The 21,071-nt window shown below is 34.2% G+C and overlaps 1 protein-coding gene across 1 annotated transcript in view; it reads left to right on the top strand.

Moving 5' to 3' along the window:
- Positions 1-19,950, top strand: part of Tpr2 (Tetratricopeptide repeat protein 2) — a 39,007-nt gene extending 19,057 nt beyond the window's left edge. The window contains exons 3-11 of the mRNA XM_069849083.1: positions 6,522-6,646; positions 7,387-7,575; positions 8,653-8,768; positions 12,544-12,697; positions 13,554-13,718; positions 14,321-14,486; positions 14,585-14,731; positions 16,155-16,304; positions 19,671-19,950. Coding sequence (XP_069705184.1) covers positions 6,522-6,646; positions 7,387-7,575; positions 8,653-8,768; positions 12,544-12,697; positions 13,554-13,718; positions 14,321-14,486; positions 14,585-14,731; positions 16,155-16,304; positions 19,671-19,783 — 1,325 coding nt within the window. The 3' untranslated portion in view covers positions 19,784-19,950. The remainder of the gene's footprint in view (positions 1-6,521; positions 6,647-7,386; positions 7,576-8,652; positions 8,769-12,543; positions 12,698-13,553; positions 13,719-14,320; positions 14,487-14,584; positions 14,732-16,154; positions 16,305-19,670) is intronic.
- Positions 19,951-21,071: the final 1,121 nt, after the last annotated feature.

Below are 21,071 nucleotides of genomic sequence, written 5' to 3'. Positions count from 1 at the left end.
TTCACTTCGTCGTAATGTCCATGTTTCTGCCCCATACAATGCTACACTCCACACAAAGCACTTCGTATATTATATTTTATTAATTCTGTTGTGCATCTGTTTTTACACTATGCCCATTTAACTTTCATTAAAGAAAAAAACTCTTTCTACGTGAGCGCTAGACTCAGAGATACTGAAAACAAAGGATATTAGCCACCACAAGTTGTGAGATGATTAGATCCTTTTGAATGAATATTACCCTAGAATATCGGGAAAACGACATTCCCGCTAATGTTTGAGGCGGAAAAAGGAAAATACGTATGAAAATCGGGATTTTCGGAATTTTCCGCTGAAATTGAGATGGCCGATTTATTGTAGAATAGAAGTCGAATGTTACAGTAGGAATGACTAATAACAACAATAATAATCATAGGTCTACTACTAAGATTTAAAATCATCCGTCCTCAAGTGAGGTTGACCACTGGGATCCGGAATTAACAGACATAAAAGATAAAGGGAAATGAAACGGGCAAAATACGGATTAGATTTGTACATTAAAACAAAAATTTACGTGTTAATATATAGGCCTAGATGATAGTGTAAAATTTGAAGAGAGGCTTTCAGAATTTCTGCAGTTGTCAGGCTCTTGCATATTTTATTGTAATGTAGCGTAGGTAATTATTTTTTTATTGCATGTCATTTCAACTAGAAGGTTGGCTACACTGCCAATCATTTTTCATCGTGAATGGCGCCAGTGGCTGTTTGACTTGGTTATTTTGCTGTAATGTCTACGTTCTTAAGTTAACGGTTAAGTTTTCATTGAGAATGGAACATAATTGCGCGCAAATCTGCAAGTTTGCCCTCGCACCTACCGTAAGTATACAAGTATAATGCAGATGCCCACAAAGAATGAGCATCATGTTGTTGACTTGTTGGAGTATACATTTGGTGTACTAACCTAGGGCTATGTGATGGTTTGAATAGTTTTCAGAGCACGGTAATATATTCTTAGAGACATTAAAACTACTTTTAAGTTTTTATGACTCTTTTAATGTTCGAAAATTAGTTAATTAGGGACTCTCATATTGTTCATTCGATAGTACAGTTACGAAATAGGGCTATTTCTTTATTAACATAACCCAAATTTTAAAGTCCCAAAATTGGGATACCTTGCAGAGTGGGGATAGTAAATGAATGGTGAACATTTTGTATAAACACGCAATATATATAAACAGAACCACGATAAAATACACGGACAGCTGAAGTTTACCATTCTTTAGCAGTTTTTTTATATGATTTTCTTTTATCTGCATAGAGATTTAGATTTGCCTGGGAGATAAGTCTGTGGTCTTTGCTTAAATTTGATCGTTTCTTTTCTCTGTCATCAGTTGCTTGTTTCCTGACTTCCATTTCTGTGGCTCAAAGGCAAAATGTAGCCTAATAGATTATTCTTGCTGTTTAATTCAGGAGAGAGCATTTAAAGTTTGAGCGACTATATAGAACCATAGCAATGTTTCGTAATGGGTTAGAGAGGAAAATAATATATATATGCCTGTCATCTTTTGCTACAATATAGGTATCATTAGGATGTACAACTTATCGCAAAATCTTATTTTCGCCTAAAATTGACACAGCCACCTTTTGCCTTGGAAGCACAGAAATCCCCTCAGCTTTCTTGAATCCGTGGAGAACTTGCTGTTTTTTTTTCTCTCTCTCTATGCTTTGTAGATTCTACCAGCACAGATTTTCTTAGAATAGTGGCTGGTAAGAAAGAGAGCACTTGTTATATGAGTCGTATGAAGGTACAAGCAATGTATAGGGAATTGTAAGTATGGGCACTGTGTGTTGTTACCTTTGATGTAGCAATGATTTATTTCAATGACCTTCAAACCAGCTGTGTACAAATACCAGTTTGAGACACTGATATCGCACCAGCAATCGACAGCAGAAATACATTTTATCAGATTTAGTGGCGAATACTGATTGCTGTTCGATCATTCGTGGGTGCTTGATTACACTAACCTCTAGTGTGTGAAAGTGGAATTACATGCTAACGGAGCGCATACACACAGAAACACAGGAAAATTCGCTCAGTGTCCATTCTTTATAATTCCTATTTGCTGGTACAAACTTGTAGCATCCTGTGTGCCCAACTCGAGAAACACGAAATCCCCTACAGCGCTGTCAAAATTCCGCCATTCCTCTATGGTTATGGGATCTGAATAAATACGGATATACAAATGTTAAAGAATCACAGAACTTGGTTTCATTGTGTCTCCTGACATTTTATATTGTTTGAAAATCAGGCTCTGAATTATAGTAATTTTATTTAATATTTAAGTTATTCGCAAATGCTTAATCTTTAATAAATATATATTTTGTGAACAGAGATATAAGTAGGGTGTATGCTATTATGTTATTAAAACATAATTGATTAATTTATAAAGACAAGTCTGAAAGCAAGTTGCCTTATTCTTCTCCCTATAATAAACACACTACAAGTATTAATTTACTAGCTGCCACGGTGGTGTAGTGTTTCAGCACTGCATTTATAATCCTGTGCATCCAGGTTCGGTCACCGGCATACCTCCGATTTATAACTTGTGTTGGGCAAGATCGTGGTCCCGGTAACACAGGGGTTTACTCCTGGAGCTCCGATTCCCCTGTGGCATCCCAACAAATCTCTACCATCACATAATTTCATCACAGGTGTAGGACAGACCAGCCTCTTATGACGCACCCTGGGCAACGACTCTGCTGGTAAATTGGTCTATACAACTGGCTTTATATGGATGAATAGCATAAAGTCAAGTACTCGACATTAGAAAAAAATTAATTTACTTTTATTTTTATTATTATTATTATTATTATTATTATTATTATTATTATTATTTTATTATTATAATATAATGTTATTTCAAGTTGGAATACATGTAGCCTAGGCTTAATTAGCATATTCTAATCTATTTCTTTACTTACAGATCCTAGAATACATTATAGGCCTATATATTAAATTCTTATTTTTTATATTAGGGCCTATTATCACATTGTTAATGTACTTCCACATCTGTAAGTGTATTGTTTTTATGTAGCCTAGATAATATAAAAGTTATCACACAGATTCCTCCCTAGATGAATCGTGTGAAGTTGAAGTGAGCCTATTCTTATCACATACTTGTTGGTTGATCCTACTGATATGATTATCACCTGTTTTGTAGGTCTCACAGCATATATTTTTATTTTTCAGATCTAATTTTATTCTGACAGCACCATCTTTCAGGGAACTTTACTTATGCAAAATCTTAAAGAAAAACGAATAAAATTTATTTGAGAAATTTCAGAGAAAATATACAAATTTAAGCTTCTAACATAATGTTTTTTAAATTCCGCTACATTTCGGCAGATTATTATTGCCACTATGTCTCCCGAAGCCTCAAATTCTGCTACACAGTTGGGCACACTGGTAACATTAGACTACTATAGCTCTGCTATGTGGAATGAAAACTTTAATCACTTAGCCAATCACATTGTTCATAATAGCTTCGTTCGTAGAACAAATACAAACTCGTTTGATTTAATAGTCTACATGCATACCCACAGTTGGCAACTGTTGGAGCTAGTTAGCTTTTCTTTACCCAGGGGAAGTCCTGTAGAGGAAATGGTGTTGCTTGGTGATATATCTATGTAGTTGGCAGGTTTTCATTATCATACAAATTCACTTATTTTTCAAGCATAATTTATTTGTATATGGTGTAATGTGTACTGGATCTAAATTAAAATGGAACTGAAAGACAAGATAACTAGCTTGTATTTTTTGTTACAGCCTCGGCTAATAAAGATTAAATTTAATCTAATCTATTATTCTTTTGTCTTGGAGAAGGTTATGGTAGTATATAGATGGCAGTGAATCTGCATGCGCATGTTCTGACTAAAAATTTTCTCTACTGTCAGAAACTGTTCCAACGGTTAGATGATCGTTTCAAATCGTTTGAAAACATTGTACAAACAACAATTAATAATCAGCAACTATCATCTTGCTGCTATGAACGCGAAAATGGATAGGTGTATGTGTCTGATTAGTGGCAATGGTTTCCTGCTTTACTACGAACAAAGCTAATATCTCTCCTAGCCCAATCACAGCATGTTGGAATACTGGCAGTGCCAGCTGCTCTCATTGATTACTGCCCATATTCAATTCAAATTTTGAAGTGAATTTATATTTATGTATTTATTTAAGTAATTATTTATTTAGTTATTTATTTATTTATTTATGTATTCTGGTGTAGTTAAGGCCATCAGGTCTTCTCTTCCACACCACCAGAGTCACTGCTAACTGCTAACTGCCCACTGCTAACACTGGTAGTGGCAACTGACTTGGGTCCTATATTTCCAATTATTATGAATGTAGAAAAATCTAAATCTGGATAGATCATGACAACTTGGTAAAATTCGGGACAATTTGGCACCTTGAAATATCTTAAAAATCCGAGACAGGGGGTGTAAATTCGGGACTGTCCTGGAAAAATCGAGACAGATGGTTGCCTTATACTATAATAATATGTCTGTAGTATTAATTTTTTAACTACTTATCATTGCAATAGGCTATAGTACATTTCTAGAAACAAAAGGTCATAATAATTATTATTTTAATTACTGTATTGAATCTTTGATCTCACTATGTGTCACACATGGGAATGACGTCTGATTTATGTTGCATTATGTCATTATGAAATAAAAACTGAGAGATGGTATAACTTTACAAATAGGTCTATACGTAATATCTGGAAAAATCAATAAGCGATTTTTATAAGGTCGAAGATTAGTGACAGGTTAGATTTAGTTTTTTTCGAGGCTTTTGGCATTGCATTGTGCTTTTTGGTAGATAGGTTCATAAATTTACCATGGACCGAAAAAAGGAGTGCTGAAATTTTCCAGAAAATCTACACCAAAGGCACTGGCTTGTGAGAGATGTATATAGGCTACTAGCGGTAAACACGTTTTAGTTTGCAGCAACAAATACTTTAAAGATAAAAATCAAACGATAACATTACTGTATATTCTAATGCAATCTTGTAGCCCCCCCCCCCCCACTTGTTACTGATTACCAACATAACATGCCGGAGATCCAGGAAGAATTACTAGTGAAATGGTCAGTATTACATTCTGGATCTCTTGAATGTTATACAGGGTGGAAGTGATATAACCCTGCATATTGAAAGGGAGAATAGAGTACACTTAAATGAATAGAAAAGCTATATACGTTTTGTGATTAAATGCATGGTTAATTAGGAAATTAAGTTGGAAGTTTCAGCAGTCTGGCAACATTGCCGCTAACATATTGTCATGCAGATGTAAGAGGTCAATGAACTCAGGTCTATCTTCCTATGTGAACTGCCTCCCACTTCCCTCTCTTGACTACATTATTGCAATCTGTTTGCATTGTTCAGTGGTTTGGAATTAGTAACTTAGTTTTTAAATTACATTTACACGAGAACTGTATAAACTACTGAAATATGCCAGAGGAATAAATGATTCTTTATTAGGTTTTCTATCGATATGAACAAAATCACGATCCTACTTGTAGTAGTTAGCCTACTGAATAGGAGGGTGTTAAACATATGGGGGGGGGGAACATTTTTTTCTGAGAAAATTATGAACTTTCCACTAGTATGGTACCAGTATTACACTTCTTTGTTACATACAACATGAGCTATTCGATCTGCAGTGCTATTTCACTTCCACTCTGTATTTGTAAAAAGCAGGAGATGGGATGTTTTAAGAATGCATAATAGTATACAGGTAAGTATCAAACGATTTTTATATTGAAAGTATTTGTAGCTCCAATTGGTCATAAATGCCTTCAGGATCTCTTGTTTCTCTTAAACTAAATAATGTTGTTGTTGTTTTCTAATGCCAGGCGCTTGACAATAAAGTCATTTGACCTCTTGCACTCCAATATTTTTCAAAGATATTATCATGACCAGCCACTGAAGCACAGATTTTGAGGTGTTCCGAATCCATTTCTTGGTTTGAGTTGCACAATGGGCAGTTAGGGGACTGATACATTCCAATTCTATGCAGGTGTTTGGCCAAACAATCATGGCCTGTTGCCAATCTAAATGCAGCTACAGACGATTTTTGTGGTAAATCGGGAATTAACTGTGGATTTTGATGCAGAGAGTTCCATTTTTTCCCTTGGGATTGAGTTATCAAATTTTGTTTGTTGAAGTCTAAGTATGTAGATTTAATAAATCTCTTCACAGAGTAATACGTAGATTTAGTAACAGGTCTGTAAGTAGCAGTGCTGCCCTTCTTTGCTAAAGCATCCGCATTCTCGTTTCCCAGGATTCCACAATGGGATGGTATCCATTGGAATACAATTCTTTTATTGAGTGATATTAATTGAGAGAGCATTTTAGTTATTTCTGCTGTTTGAGATTAAGGTGTGTGTTTAGAGACGATTGATAGAATAGCTGCTTTGGAGTCTGACAATATAACTGCAAAAAAAAACTAAATACTGTGTGCAATGTAATATGTTACAGAATTATGTCCAGACTCACCAGCGTACTATGGCAACCGGTCTGCCTGTTACATGATGCTCCATCAATACAAAGATGCACTGGAGGATGCTAGGAAATCCGTGGCATTGGATACCAGTTTTGTTAAGGTACATTGTCATACTTTTATTCTGTTCATTTCATTTAACAATGTCGAAAAAAATTACAGGGAGCATGACTAAGCTCCAGATTTCTAGATTTGAACCATTCTAACTTACGTGTAAATCAAATTTTAACTTAATTTTATTTATTACTGGCTAACAAAACGTGAAAATAACAAGAAGCTATGAAGGCCAAACTTAGGAGTTAGAATCAAGAAGATTCCATTTCTGTGTCTAAAAGCTACAAAATTGATGTTTCATATCAGTCATTTTTTTATTTATTCTTTCATGTAGAATAGAATAGAACAGAATATATTTTATTCATTCATCATATTTCTGTAAAACAGACCTATTACAATTTTATGTTACACCAGGTTTGCCTTACTTTACAATTTTATTTTGCTATGCCAAGTAGTATGTTTCCCTGCTAGTCCCATCCTGCCTAACTATTGTCAGGCCTATGTAAGAGTGTTCAAAAACTGTGGCATATTACTCATAACTTCTTAAATTTTAATTAAAGAAAAGCGTTTTATACAGAAGTTGAAGATAAACCATACAGTATGATACCAGTGTTCATAGAGCTTTTGAGTAATTGTTAAGTTGTGGTAACTAAAAAGTAATTAATTTTTGTTTCACATTTTTGTAAGACACCCTGAATTACTAAAAACCAGCAGTGACCATATGTGTCCCATTGAAGAGAAGTTGTAATAGCCAGTGTATATATAATTACTAAATTCTATTTATTTCAGGGTTACATCAGAATTGCAAAATGCAGTTTGGCTTTGGGTGACTTGACTGCAGCAGATAATGCAATAACTACTGTAAAAGAACTCAACCCTGGTAACACGAGTATACTGCCAGAAATTCAAAAGTTGGAAGTCATTAGGAGGTTTGAAGAGGAAGGGAACAAAGCATACCAGAAACAAGATTACAGAAAAGTGATTAAAACTCTATTTCATTTTTAAGATCAACAGCAGTCAACAAAGGCAACAATTGAAAATTAAATTCCTCAGCTCTATCACAGAATATAATTATAATAGAAAGTTAGACTATACTGCAACTGGTTACATTAGATAACAATAATATTTAGGTTATTAGAAAAATTGAAGTAAACAGGAATCTAAGTGCCATTTTTAAACTTTCTAGGAAAATGAGTCATAACTAGGGATCCTGAAATTTCGTGAATGGATTTTGACGGTTTTTTTAAGAAGGCAGAACAGTTGCTCTTTTGGGTATGTAGTAAGAAGATAAGTCATTGTAAATGTATTTTAAATGTAACTTTCTTTCTGAGAAATTTTGTACTTTGTAGCTTTTTGTACGACATTTTACGCGAAATAGGATATTTTTTGAGATTTTGTGCAATATTTCACACGAAATATAATTTCCTAAGCTTTCATTGTGACTCATGTCATAGCATCACGAAGCCAGTCGCCATATTGAATTTTATTATGACTCATGTAGTGTGCAGTAGCATTATGAATCCAGTTTAACCAGTCGCCATATTTGATTAAAGTTTACAATAGGTATATCTGAACGAATATAAATATTTGTTAATTTTAAGTTAGGTTAGAATTGTCAAGTTAGAGCTTGAATGGTTGTGTTAAATGCGTAATTTCTAGTGTGCTAACACCACAGTATAGTATATACAGTCATGAAGCTCAATACATAATAAATATGCATCCATAGATAGTTGCTAACCACTAGGATCACTAATATCGCCTCATTACAGACAATGCGAAATAGTACTGGCACAGTCTATTGTTCCTAGCACCCTCACAACTCAAGCTTCGTGACTGTATATACTAGACTGTGGTAACACCGTGGCCTTTACAGTGTATTTGTTATATGCTATGTAATGTTCACAGATAAATACAGTCCGAATCAGATTTTGACTCCTTATATACTCTAGATGGCATGTGAATAAGGATGTGTCATGTTGAAGAATTCAAGCATGAATGCTGTATTCTGGTACATTTAAATGGTAATTATAATGGAATGTTTTGTTTTGTGTGTAGGTTGTATTCTGCATGGATCGAATCCTTGAGCAGGTTCCTTGTACGAGGTTCAAACTCAAGAAAGCAGAATGTTTAGCATTCCTCGGAAGGTACCAGGAAGCCCAAGAAATAGCCAAGTAAGCAGACATCTTTATTAAATTTACGTCAAAGTATTTAACATTGAAATTTGTTTCAAGTGGGAAATGGAAATGCTGCTCTCAACAGAATAATGCATGGGAACATTGGGAAAGGTCTTAACGAGTTTTCGTATTGATTTTATTGATATTTTATATAGTATGGAGTTACTTTTTTGTTCTATTTTTTAAATGTGAAATGTTTATACATGAGGGGTAAATGGATAAAATATTACGGAAGTTTCAACATCTGACATCACTTGCTTAGAAACGGCAATGGATTACATCACATTCGACGTTAGGAATGACTAGCATTGATATGGTGTTTGTTAAATGGATAGATTTAACTTTCTTGCATGAATAAAATTATATTTCTTATTTCTCTTGTCTATTAATGGCTCTCCAACAAACCAATTCACATGAAACATAGTAATTCTATTGTAAAAACTTACACAGATATATGCAGGGATAAACAAAACTCTCCAAATTTTCAGAAGCCAACACATTTTACCAGCACATGTAATGAAAGAACTATTCAAGCCAAGATACATTTACTGGATTAAATGAAACAATATTACGTGTATGTAATGCAAGCACTTACTCCTAGAGATACTGTCCTCTCCACTGAAGCTTATATAGTGCCATTTATCTTAAGATGTGCAAGAGATGTAACAATATTAATCCAAAAAGCACATTCGAACTTCCTTCTGTGACACTTATGTTAACATTACAGTATGTATTGTAGCGACATAAAATAAGTCAGTCTTAAAACATTTTGAATTCAGTTAAAAATTCTGGCACCAGATGAAAATTTTAGGCACCATGGTGACCTGGCACCAAGAATTTGTCTAGCCTTGAATATGTGGTATATATTCAGTAAAGAAGTAAAGGGAGATAATAATACAACACAAATTGCATTAAATTTATTTCATTCTCAATCATATTCACAATCCTTAAGAACCAATTTCTTAAAAATCTAAATACAGTGAAACCTGTTCAAATCGGAACCTGAATAATCCGGAATCCTGTCTATTTTGGAACAATTTATTGGTTCCAGCGAAATTTGTATGTGTTATATGTAATTTGTCCTGAATAAAACGGAAACTGTCTGATACTGTTGAAAATGGATATAATATTTTGAACACACTATTTTAATGTAAACTATATTTTGAAACAGTGTGTAATTTAAAAAATGTATGAAGTATGTAGATCACTAAGATAAAAACAAGTTTTCTTTGCAAAAATTTTAGAGGGTGCGAAGGTGTGTTGGTCTGGCAGTCATAAATTTTATTACCCTCTAGACTATGCAGAAGAGTCCTTTCAAAGATTCACAGTGCTTCACACCGGCATACTGCCGTAGCTGGATAGAATGCAAGTGTAGTGATTTCGTGATAGAAAAAACATAATTGCGTAAAATTATGGCACAATTATTAAGTGATGAAGTAAAAGTTGTCGACTTGAAGGAAAATGAGAAACTAAGTGTATGGGAGATAATGTTTAAGTTCATTTGTGGAAAATTCAGGTGTAACACTTTGAAAAATAATGACTATCTCATGAGTGAGTGAAAAATAAAGACCGTCTCATGAGTGAGTGGCTTGCAGGCAATAATGGTAACATAGAAAAGAAACAGAAAACAGTTGGTTATGTGGAAATAAATGAACTGTTGTGAGAGTGAGTTCTTCATGCCCTTTCAAAGATAGTGTCAATTTCAAGATCTATTCTGCAAAAGAAATCCTTGAACTGGCCAAAAAAAAAAAAAAAAAAAAAAAAAAAAAAAAAAAAAAAAAAAAATTCAAGGCTTCTAATGGATGGCTCCTAGACCAATTAAATAATGTGCAGTGATATACAGTACACTATTATAGTGTGATTTAATAGTGTTTAATGGTGAGTTATGATAACATTTATATAGAAAATGAGATTTTTCTTCAATATGATTTACCACAGGAATAAGCGACAGAAAGCTGATTTAATGACAGTAGTGTTAAACAGAATATTTTGTACTTCTTGCAGTTTGCGGCATGCCATTTTGTTTTCCATTTATAGAAATGATAAAAATATTACATTTCAACTTCACACCAGAATAATACAGAAACCTGTCCACAACGGAAAAAAAATTGGGACCATGTCACTTCCATCTTGAACTGGTTTTACTGTATCACAGTAACTGAGAGCATAAGTGTCTCTATTGAAGGACTTCTACAAATTGAATTAGAAATAAAATATTTACTTTTCTTAATTATAGTAGCTTATTTATATTGCAAATGCTGTTACTCACTTGTTTTCAATCACTGAAGTTAAGATATTGTTTTAATATAGAAATATGCGAATTCTCCTCTATCAAAAAATATGCTGATCAATACTCCTCCTGCTAAAATCATACACAATTTCTTTTTTGATGCCTTATGGATTCTTCTTATGTGACTTCCTCTAGAAAATATTTGAAGAACATGCTGAGATACAAGAACTTTCCCACCTTCCCCCTGAGAGAGATACTGTAAGGCTAAATAGGATTGGAGTGGTAGTGTAAGCACTCGCCAGTCACCAAAATTAGTGGAACATCTTTAGAACATCAGACCTCATACCTTACAATTGAGGGATTTCTGACTTGATCTCTTTAGAAATTAAATTACAATGGTTATAATGCCATTAATTTTACTGTGTGTTTCTTATTCGCTGTATTCTCATCCGTGTGTGTATGTGTTTTCTTTTTTTTATAGGCACTATATTAAACAACATGTTCCATTACAGTTTGCAATACTACATGTTCTGGTTTACATCAATATTGCTTTTTTTGTTTGTGTGCGTGTGTTTTTTATATACTATATTTAACCTCCACAGTGCTTCCTGATGTTAGACCCGTCAAAAGTAGTTCCTTGCAGCTAAGAGATTACAGGTCTAATCTGTAAATTTTCTATTTTGAGGGATAAATCGTTTTTATACACGTCTTCAATTGAACTTCTATCAGAAAACAATTCGAGGAATAATTATCTTCAAGACCACCGATAAATGTAATATATAGGCCTAATATGTTGCTGTTAATAGTTTATTAGAATTTAGTGATACTGTAATAATTATGTAAAGTTAAAACAAACCCAAGGAAGGAACTGGATTGTATCTAGTCTGCCATTAAGAGTTCGTGATATGATTGAAATTATATTCATAAGTATATAAATAAATATAGTTAACTTCAAGAAGAAAATATTTGTGCAGAGATATTAGATTCTGCTGTACAGTTGAGAAATAAATATTCAGTGGTACAAATACACTGTCACAGAACGCATATTAAGCTGACGAAATCATTCGCAAAATTAAAATCGAAAGCCGTCGAACAAGGGAGAAAAACAAAAGCAAACCAGACAGGAAGCAACTGCAACTTCTAGGTTAACAGGCAAAACATGTTGCTTAGCTGCCCACCTTCATAAAGTAGGCATTTATAAATCAGAAACCTGTATTACCTTTGAGGAAGAAAATAGCAAAATTGTTAGCAGCAGCTTACTACAACGCAGAGAACTAAATAAAGATCTTTGATAGAATCAAATCATCATTGTTCTTTTAGAAATTGGACATGGCTGCTTGAAAAATAATTTATTTAGGCTATAAATATTATAAATTCTGACAGTGCACTTCGAGTACAAATAGATTATGGACTAAGGCCACTTTTGTTGGTCCACTGTGATGCATTGATTATACAGCCTCATATTGAGATGTTTAATTCCAGTTGGAAACAAACACTGTTTTTTGTAGAAGTATTTTTTTAGTATTGTGTTTTGCTTTGCAGTGACATTCTTCATGTTGACAAACAGAATGCAGATGCAGTCTATGTTCGTGGTATGTGCTTATACTACCAAGACAATGTGGAGCGAGCCTTCAGTCATTTCCAGCATGTTTTGCGTCTTGCACCAGACCATCAGAAAGCAATGGACATTTACAAGGTACACTACACTTGCAGTAGTTTTGTACTGTGTATTCCAGAAACGAAACATTGTCACAAAAATAATCAAGATTGGTTGCTTTTAGCATTGTGATTAGATAAAGTATTGTGATGCTGCAAACATCTATTTCAAGAATGACAATTTACCTATAAATATCCCAGCTGTACCTATAGTTTCGTCTAGGAAGATCCAAATTTTTGTCTGCCATAGTTTTTCGTAGATATATGTTATTTAGCACATACTCGTAGCAAAAGAGTAAATAATTTCGACATATTGTATTTCGGCATGGAAGCTTTATTTTATGAATTTTACAAAGTGTTGGTGGCCTTTCCTGCACACACTATCATTTTACACAACTCTCTGAAAAAGTCAGTTTTGATGTCCGGTTTTGTGATGTGTAAGGCATGCCTGTAGTATCCTTTATTTTCCATTAATGCAATATTTTTCTTACATACCTTACTATTACAATAGGCCTATATATTTGCGTTTTCATTCTCTTGTAACTGAACGACAAATCTTGCACTGAATTGCTTACTGTCCAGTTCCTTCACAGTATTTTACTTAATAATTATTTGTTGGAGCATATTGTGTCCACTGTAAGCACTGAACGACTGAACTCTCGGTACCTTCATATAACACCGCCTCCTTAAGATCAGTATAATCAGTCTTGTCTTATGCTGAGTGTAAAAAGAGACTGCATAACGTAGACCAGTAGTCACAATGCTATGTGTACATGACTTATTTTTTTAGGAGTCCAAAACCGCCAGTTGTGGTAGTATAATTTTCGTCAGAAACGTATGTATGATTTGTTATAAAAATATAAGCAAGATCTTAGTGATATTTCTATTCTTTTCAGCGTGCTAAAGCTTTGAAACAAAAAAAGGAAGAGGGTAATGAAGTCTTCAAAGCTGGAAGATTTAATGAAGCATACAACTTATATACTGACGCACTGAAGATAGATCCTCACAACAAATCAACAAATGCCAAATTATACTTCAACAGGGCAACAGTTTGTTCTAAGGTAATATTTGTAAAATTGCTGTGGAAAATATTGAAGTATAATATTAACTTAGAAAATAGTAGCTATTGTTCATTTCTTCAATTCAGGTTATTTGAAAAGTGTGAATGAGGCTTTATGAAGCTTTCTGGTTGTGTGAAGTAATGGTATTACATGTCAATGTGATGTTGAAACCTGTGTGCAGGTTTCTGCCCAGTGACAGTCCTGATATATTTTATATTTTTGAAGGTAGGGTAATTTATAACTCGGCACACTCACAATCATACATTCATAGAAATTTCCAGACTCTAGAATCCAGGTAACCTTTTTTCAACGAAAATTTCCCGAAAGCTGAGGTCGGAAATCGAACTCAAGGCCTCCAGGTCTGGAAGCCAGCACACTGATCACCAGACCACGGAGCCAGTCTAAACTATGTTAATAAACATTATTAACAAATTTTAACATTAACTTTGGCTTGTACCATACCCTGAGGTTGAAGGAATTTGTATAAAACACAGAACTCGATTACAGCACTAAAACCCAGGGGTGTACAGAGAGCTGACAAGCTGACATGCATAGAAACCAACCCCATACATCAACTATAATTTAAATGTGTTATTTTTCAGCTTGGTCGACTTAATGAGGCAGTAGCAGATTGCTCAAGTGCTCTGGAATTGGATGAAAATTATCTGAAAGCATTATTACGGAGAGCAAAATGTTATATGGATTTGAATGATTTTGAAGAAGCTGTACGGGATTATGAAAAAGCTCTGAAAATGGACAAAAGCCGAGGTAGGAAAGTTACAGTATTAAATTATCTGAACCTCTCTTTAAGTTTCATTGTTAAGTTAATGGATAATTAAAGCTTCATTTATTTCTCTTTTTCACAGAAAACAAAAGACTTCTACAAGAAGCAAAGTTAGCGTTGAAAAAGTCTAAACGCAAAGACTATTACAAGATTTTAGGAGTGGATAAAAATGCTTCAACTGATGAAATCAAGAAAGCATACAGAAAAAGAGCTCTAGTTCATCATCCTGGTTAGTTTGCCTGTGTTCTTATATTAAATATACTGTATTTGCTCTCATATAAGATTCCATCCTATAATTTTTTTAAGAATTAAGAGATATATTTCTGCCATTTATATTGGACAAAATATTACCGTTAATTGGTAAGCAGTAAGTTAAATAATTTTGAGCTGTAAGAAGCTGCATTCCTTACGTATGTTTAAGGGCTGAATGCTGGCTAGTAGAGGAAACTCACCCTCTCTTGTTCCTAAGCCTCATTTCTAGTCACTCTCATGTCCCATTTGCCTTTACTACTGGTATGAGTTATGGTCTATGTTTTTTTTTTTTAACTATGATATATAAATTGTATTGCAGTATGTTTTTAAGGAACATGTTTATTGATTATTTTACGTTTTGATTCACACTAATTTTTTAGATATGCGCAAATAGAACCTGTCTCAATTTCTTCAGGATTGAAAAAAAAAAAAAAAAAAAAGGGAGTCTTATATGCGAGTAAATACAAGGAATCTTATATGCGAGTAAATACAGTACTTAATTTGTTTTGTATATATACTCCTGGATAAATGATTAACTACTTACGACTAGATATCTTATGTAATTCATATTAGTCATTTTTAGTCACAAATCCTTGTAAGATTTGTATATAATAGGTGCAATTGGATTCTGGTAGACCCCCAAATGTATTTCACAGTTATACTACCATTTATGTGACACTTGGGGAAGTGTTCAAGTGATATAAAATACACAAACATTTGAAAGTGTTATTTAAATACCACTTCCGATTTACCTTAATTTTTCTATTTCAAATGGAAACAACCTGTATATTAGTACCTATTTTTACTCCTCTCTAAATTCTGAATCCAAAGATGTATAACATGTAATAAAAGTTTTGTTACACATATAGTTTACAAGTTCCAGAAAGGAGACAGTGCGCATGATCAGACATACAACGTAACAAAACTAATTTTATTGCCTCAACTAGTCATTCTCTTGTGAACCAGGTCACTTGTCCTCTAATCAAACGCACTGCCTCCTTTCTGGGACTTGTAAAGTATGTGTGTAACAAAACTTTTCTTAGACTGTACATTACTGATTTATTTTTATTTGTTTAAAACTCAATAACAATTTTAGAAACTTCTGTATATTTCAGTACCTAAATTGATTGCACAACTCAAGACAAATAGTTCATATGTGTTCACAGAATGGCTAAAATGTCATTTTACGCAAATTTCCTTGTGATGTAATTCTAAGAGTTTCGTATCTATTTGGTATATAATCATGTGTAACAGACCATTATTGTAAATCTCATTTTATATTTATGGATCAGTGACTATATGCAGTCATGAGAGTACAAACAAATTTTCGTATTGATAATTTTATTGTATAGACTTCAGATTGTACTTACTGTAGCCTACTATTCTTATTGCTTTGTCAGATCGTCATGCAAATGCATCTGATGGCGAGAAAAAAGAACAGGAGAAGAAGTTTAAGGAAGTTGGGGAAGCATATGGAATATTATCGGATCCAAAGAAAAGAGCACGTTATGACAACGGCCAGGATCTCGAAGATATGGAGGGCATGGCAAGTAAGTATTGTTTAATTGTATCTTTCGATTTCATTCATTATTTAATTGGATTCATCTTTGTCAGAAGTAAATGGGCTTGTGGTTGATGTTTATTATGACGGCATTCAATAACTTGTGTTACGATATCATATACGGAACTATGTAGAAGGATAACTTCATATGTATCATAGTAAAAATCGTATTAACAATACTTGTCTACACCTGTGAAGTAATGGTTAGCGCGTCTGTCTGCAAAACCAGGTGGCCCAGGTTCGATTCCCGGTCGGGGCAAGTTACTTGGTTGAGGTTTTTTCCGGAGTTTTCCCTCAAATGCTGGGTAACTTTCAGTGCTGGACCCCGGATTCATTTCACAGGCTTTATCACCTTCATCTCATTCAGATGCTAAACAACCTAAGATGTTGATGAAGTGTCGTAAAATAACCTTACTTACTTACTGGCTTTTAAGGAACCCAGAGGTTCATTGCCGCCCTCACATAAGCCCGCCATTGGTCCCTATCCTGAGCAAGATTAATCCAGTCTCTACCATCATATCCTACCTCCCTCAAATCCATTTTAATATTATCTTCCCATCTACGTCTTGGCCTCCCCAAAGGTCTTTTTCCCTCTGGCCTCCCAACTAACACTCTATATGCATTCTGGATTCGCCCATATGTGCTACATGTCCTGCCCATCTCAAACGTCTGGATTTAATGTTCCTAATTATGTCAGGTGAAGTATACAATGCATGCAGCTCTGTGTTGTGTAACTTTCTCCATTCTCCTGTAACTTCATCCCTCTTAGCCCCAAATATTTTCCTAAGAACCTTATTCTGAAACACCCTTAATCTCTGTTCCTCTCTCAAAGTGAGAGTCCAAGTTTCACATCCATACAGAACAACCGGTAATGTAACTGTTTTATAAATTCTAACTTTCAGATTTTTTGACAGCAGACTAGATGACAAAAGCTTCTCAACCGAATAATAACAGGCATTTCCCATATTTATTCTGCGTTTAATTTCCTCCCGAGTGTCATATATATTTGTTACTGTTGCTCCAAGATATTTGAATTTTTCCACCTCTTCGAAGGATAAATTTCCAATTTTTATATTTCCATTTCGTACAATATTCTCGTCACGAGACATAATCATATACTTAGTCTTTTCGGGATTTACTTCCAACCCTATCGCTTTACTTGCTTCAACTAGAATTTCCGAGTTTTCCTTAATAGTTTGTGGATTTTCTCCTAACATATTCACGTCATCCGCATAGACAAGAAACTGATGTAACCCGTTCAATTCCAAACCCTCTGTGTTACCTGAACTTTCCTAATGGCATATTCTAGAGCGAAGTTAAAAAGTAAAGGTGATAGTAAAGTAAAATAACCTACTTAAAAAAAACAATACTTTCCTGACACTATTTAAAAACCAACTGCTTACAAGGAGATGACATTTTTATGATCATCACTTTTGTTTTACATGGAAGTTAATAGTGTGAATCACAGTATAACAAAGTCAAATTTTACAACATTTCAAAGGTTGCCAAGTTACAGGAAGCGAACGTTGCAGTCTTCTGCCAGTTTAGTTAATCTACATGCCTTCTTTCTGCTGTTCTCAACTACATTACGTCATTTAAATGTTCACGTTTTTTAAGAAATGATTTCGAAAGTATTCGCAGAATTATCATAAAACAATGTAATTGATTCCCGCTTTTGAGGAATCCCACTTTAACGAGAATCCTGCTTTTAAGGAATGCTTTATTATGCAATAGAGCCTGTTTGCTTATACACTTAGAGATGCCAAACAAGTTCCAGACCAAAGCATACTTGGCCAATAGGTTGGCTTGTTCATTATCCTACTCTCCACTGTATTCTGGGACCTAAATGAGTTTTTTTTACTGTATCCTGAATAAGGTTTCCAGTGTAGTTCTGCATTTTTCAATCAGCCTGGAGTCTACTTTGTGTGCATTTAGCACACCCAGTGCAGTCTGGCTAACACAACATGCCTTGACATGATATATCTAGGTTTTCCTGAGGACAAGCTAATACCGCAAACACTTCAACTTTGAAAACCATAGTACAATGAACTCGGTTATAGTGAACCTAAATCGTTGGTTCCGACTGCAAATATTAAAAAGTACATTAATATTTGCGGTTATAGTGAACCTTGTATCCTGACAAATTCTTATTTGAAGTCAGACCTTGTATCAAATTGAAAGAATGTGTTGAGAACAACATTCTAAGTTTCTTAGTCCTTTAGTCAAAGCACAAAGGTCGGATTAGTGATTCCTAGATAATGAGCTGTACTGTAAATCCAGGCAATGCGTGACAACTTTGCCTCACTCCACCATCGAAGGGTTCATATTCTGTTCTCAGGCACTCTACTCTACTGTTATTTCTAATCCTCCACCGTCAAAGGGTTGTCTTTTGTTCTCAGAAACATTTCCATTATGATGGATAGCATCGAAACAACGGAAAATGAAATTGCCTTCTTTTATTAAAAGGGGACGGACATTATGTCCAGAGCATAAATGAAGGTAAGATTTCGATGGCTTTCAAACTCCATCAACCCTCTCCTAGTTTCTGTTAAGTGACACAGGAAATTCCAAGGCTGAGTATGCAGTCAGACTATAACAGCGTTTGTCATTTCTACCTGATCTAGTGTTCCAATAGTGAATGCATTGTATAAAAATGTCGACGCGTAAAGTGTTTTCTTTGGAAGATAAGGCGAATATTATAAGTGACATTGAACGTGATCTTTCGCAAGCGGTCTTAGGCCAACAGCATAGTTTAAGTAAATCAACTGTAACTGTGTACAGTATACAGTGTAATCCATTTCACAAAAATGAAATATTTTATTTTCTTCCTCACAATTTCATTCATTTCTGTTGTTTAAGGTTAGGGGAGGGACACTTTAGATAGGGTGAACGAAATATGCAACTCCGCAGAGGTTCACTATATCTGGAGTTGACTGTATATTGACCAAGAAGGATTGATATTCTAGCCCTTAGTCATATATCATAAATCATGATCGTAAAACATGTCTATAAAACGAATCTCGTTCATTATACAAATTTTAACTCAGTTACCAGAAATTTGTGAAAAAATCATTTGCGGAAATCTGGTGTCCATTTATACTAGATTTATACTAGACTAGAAATGGGGACCAGAGGTATGTAAAACAATAATAATAAAGTTTCTTCAGGAAAATAAAAATATAACATTTGAAACAATATCACCAACATTGATGATTCAAAAAGTGTTGTCTGTTCATTTTGAGATTTGCAGCATTGGAAAACAAGCAAACAACAACAAATTGGTTGATTATCTCTTGTATACATTATGTAATAACATTATGCATTTTCAGGTTTTATATTTTTGTCTTGTTTTCAGGTGACATCGATCCAAACAATGTATTCCAAGCATTCTTTGCTGAACCCGGTGGAGGACAGTTCAACTTCACAAGTGGATCGTTTCCTGGTGGATTTACTTTCCAGTTTGGTTAAAGAAGTCCGTCTACTGTGGAATGTACAAAATTTCACTCTTGCCAAGAACCTTGTACTCTGACACCAGATGGAACGATTGACTATTGGCCATATTATTATTCAGAATCTGTCAAATCACATTCAGACTTGTGTATAAGATATAACTCTTAGTAAATTATGACTATGTATGATATTTATTATTTCAATCTATGTTCTGTATCTTAAAATTGTTGTTTAAGAGAATCCCCCCAGTCTCTCGTGACAGATCTTTAGAGCAACAGTTGAATTCGTTTTCTGTACTGTACACTTTGTAGCACTTTTGTATTCGATAGTTACTTTTCTTTATCGTGGCATTGCATTTTGTGGTCGTGTGAGATAGGGTGATACAAGTATTAGAAGTTCTTCGAATTAACTTCCCGTACTGTTTATTAGAGACAGTGTTTTTGAAGGTACAGAAAATCACATTTAAACAGCTTTTAATTGTGCCATTCCTATTGTTGGAAGATCTGTCATTTCTAGAGTTAAACTCTTTTCTGTACATCCTAATTTTCAAACAGTTGTCATTGTTAATCAACAGCACTCCCTGCTCTGTTCCTTCTTAACTAACAGTTTTGCATGCTGAGCTTAGAATCTTGCATGAAGACTTGTTGCATAACAGTGTGATCCCCACAGATGAAATAAGATCTTGAGTAATGACATATACATAAACGAAATTCGTTAATTTCCAGTGAATTTTATTAACATGTTATATTTACGAGGTGATGTACCTTTCTTTTTAACATTCAGGAGAATGAAGTGTCTTTATCTCAGTGATGTGTTAATAGTTTGTTTGTTTTTTTTTTTTTTTTCTTTTTGTTACAAATCTCGGATGTATTAATTTTATCCCTGCTGAGTAATAAACAGATATATTGATTTGATTGTTTCTTTAGTGATTCACATTTATTCTAAAATGTAACATAATGACAACAAGAGGTTATCTGGCAACCCAGCCTCTCAAAGATATTCTGTTACCGCACTATCAAGTGAGAAGAGAACAGCACTTGCAGGGAAGAAAATGGACCCCTTTTAGGGAAGAAAGTGAAGATTTTTCTCTCATCCAAAATGGGATTTCTGTTGATTGGTTAGCGTTTGTTTCCCTGTTAGCACAAACAATTGTCTAGCTGTGTATTGGGTACTTGGTGTGTCTTTTTTTTTCTTTTGTGGGGATATATATTGGTCACCAATCCCTTGGGGGGTATAATGAGTGAAAATGTGCAATTTTAGTGATGCCATGAATAAAATACATCGAAGTCAATAAAATTACCGTAAT

Source organism: Periplaneta americana, chromosome 16 (assembly GCF_040183065.1).
Source record: "Periplaneta americana isolate PAMFEO1 chromosome 16, P.americana_PAMFEO1_priV1, whole genome shotgun sequence".
In the NCBI taxonomy this organism is placed as follows: Eukaryota; Metazoa; Arthropoda; class Insecta; order Blattodea; family Blattidae; genus Periplaneta; species Periplaneta americana.
This window is presented reverse-complemented; position numbering and strand designations above follow the sequence as displayed.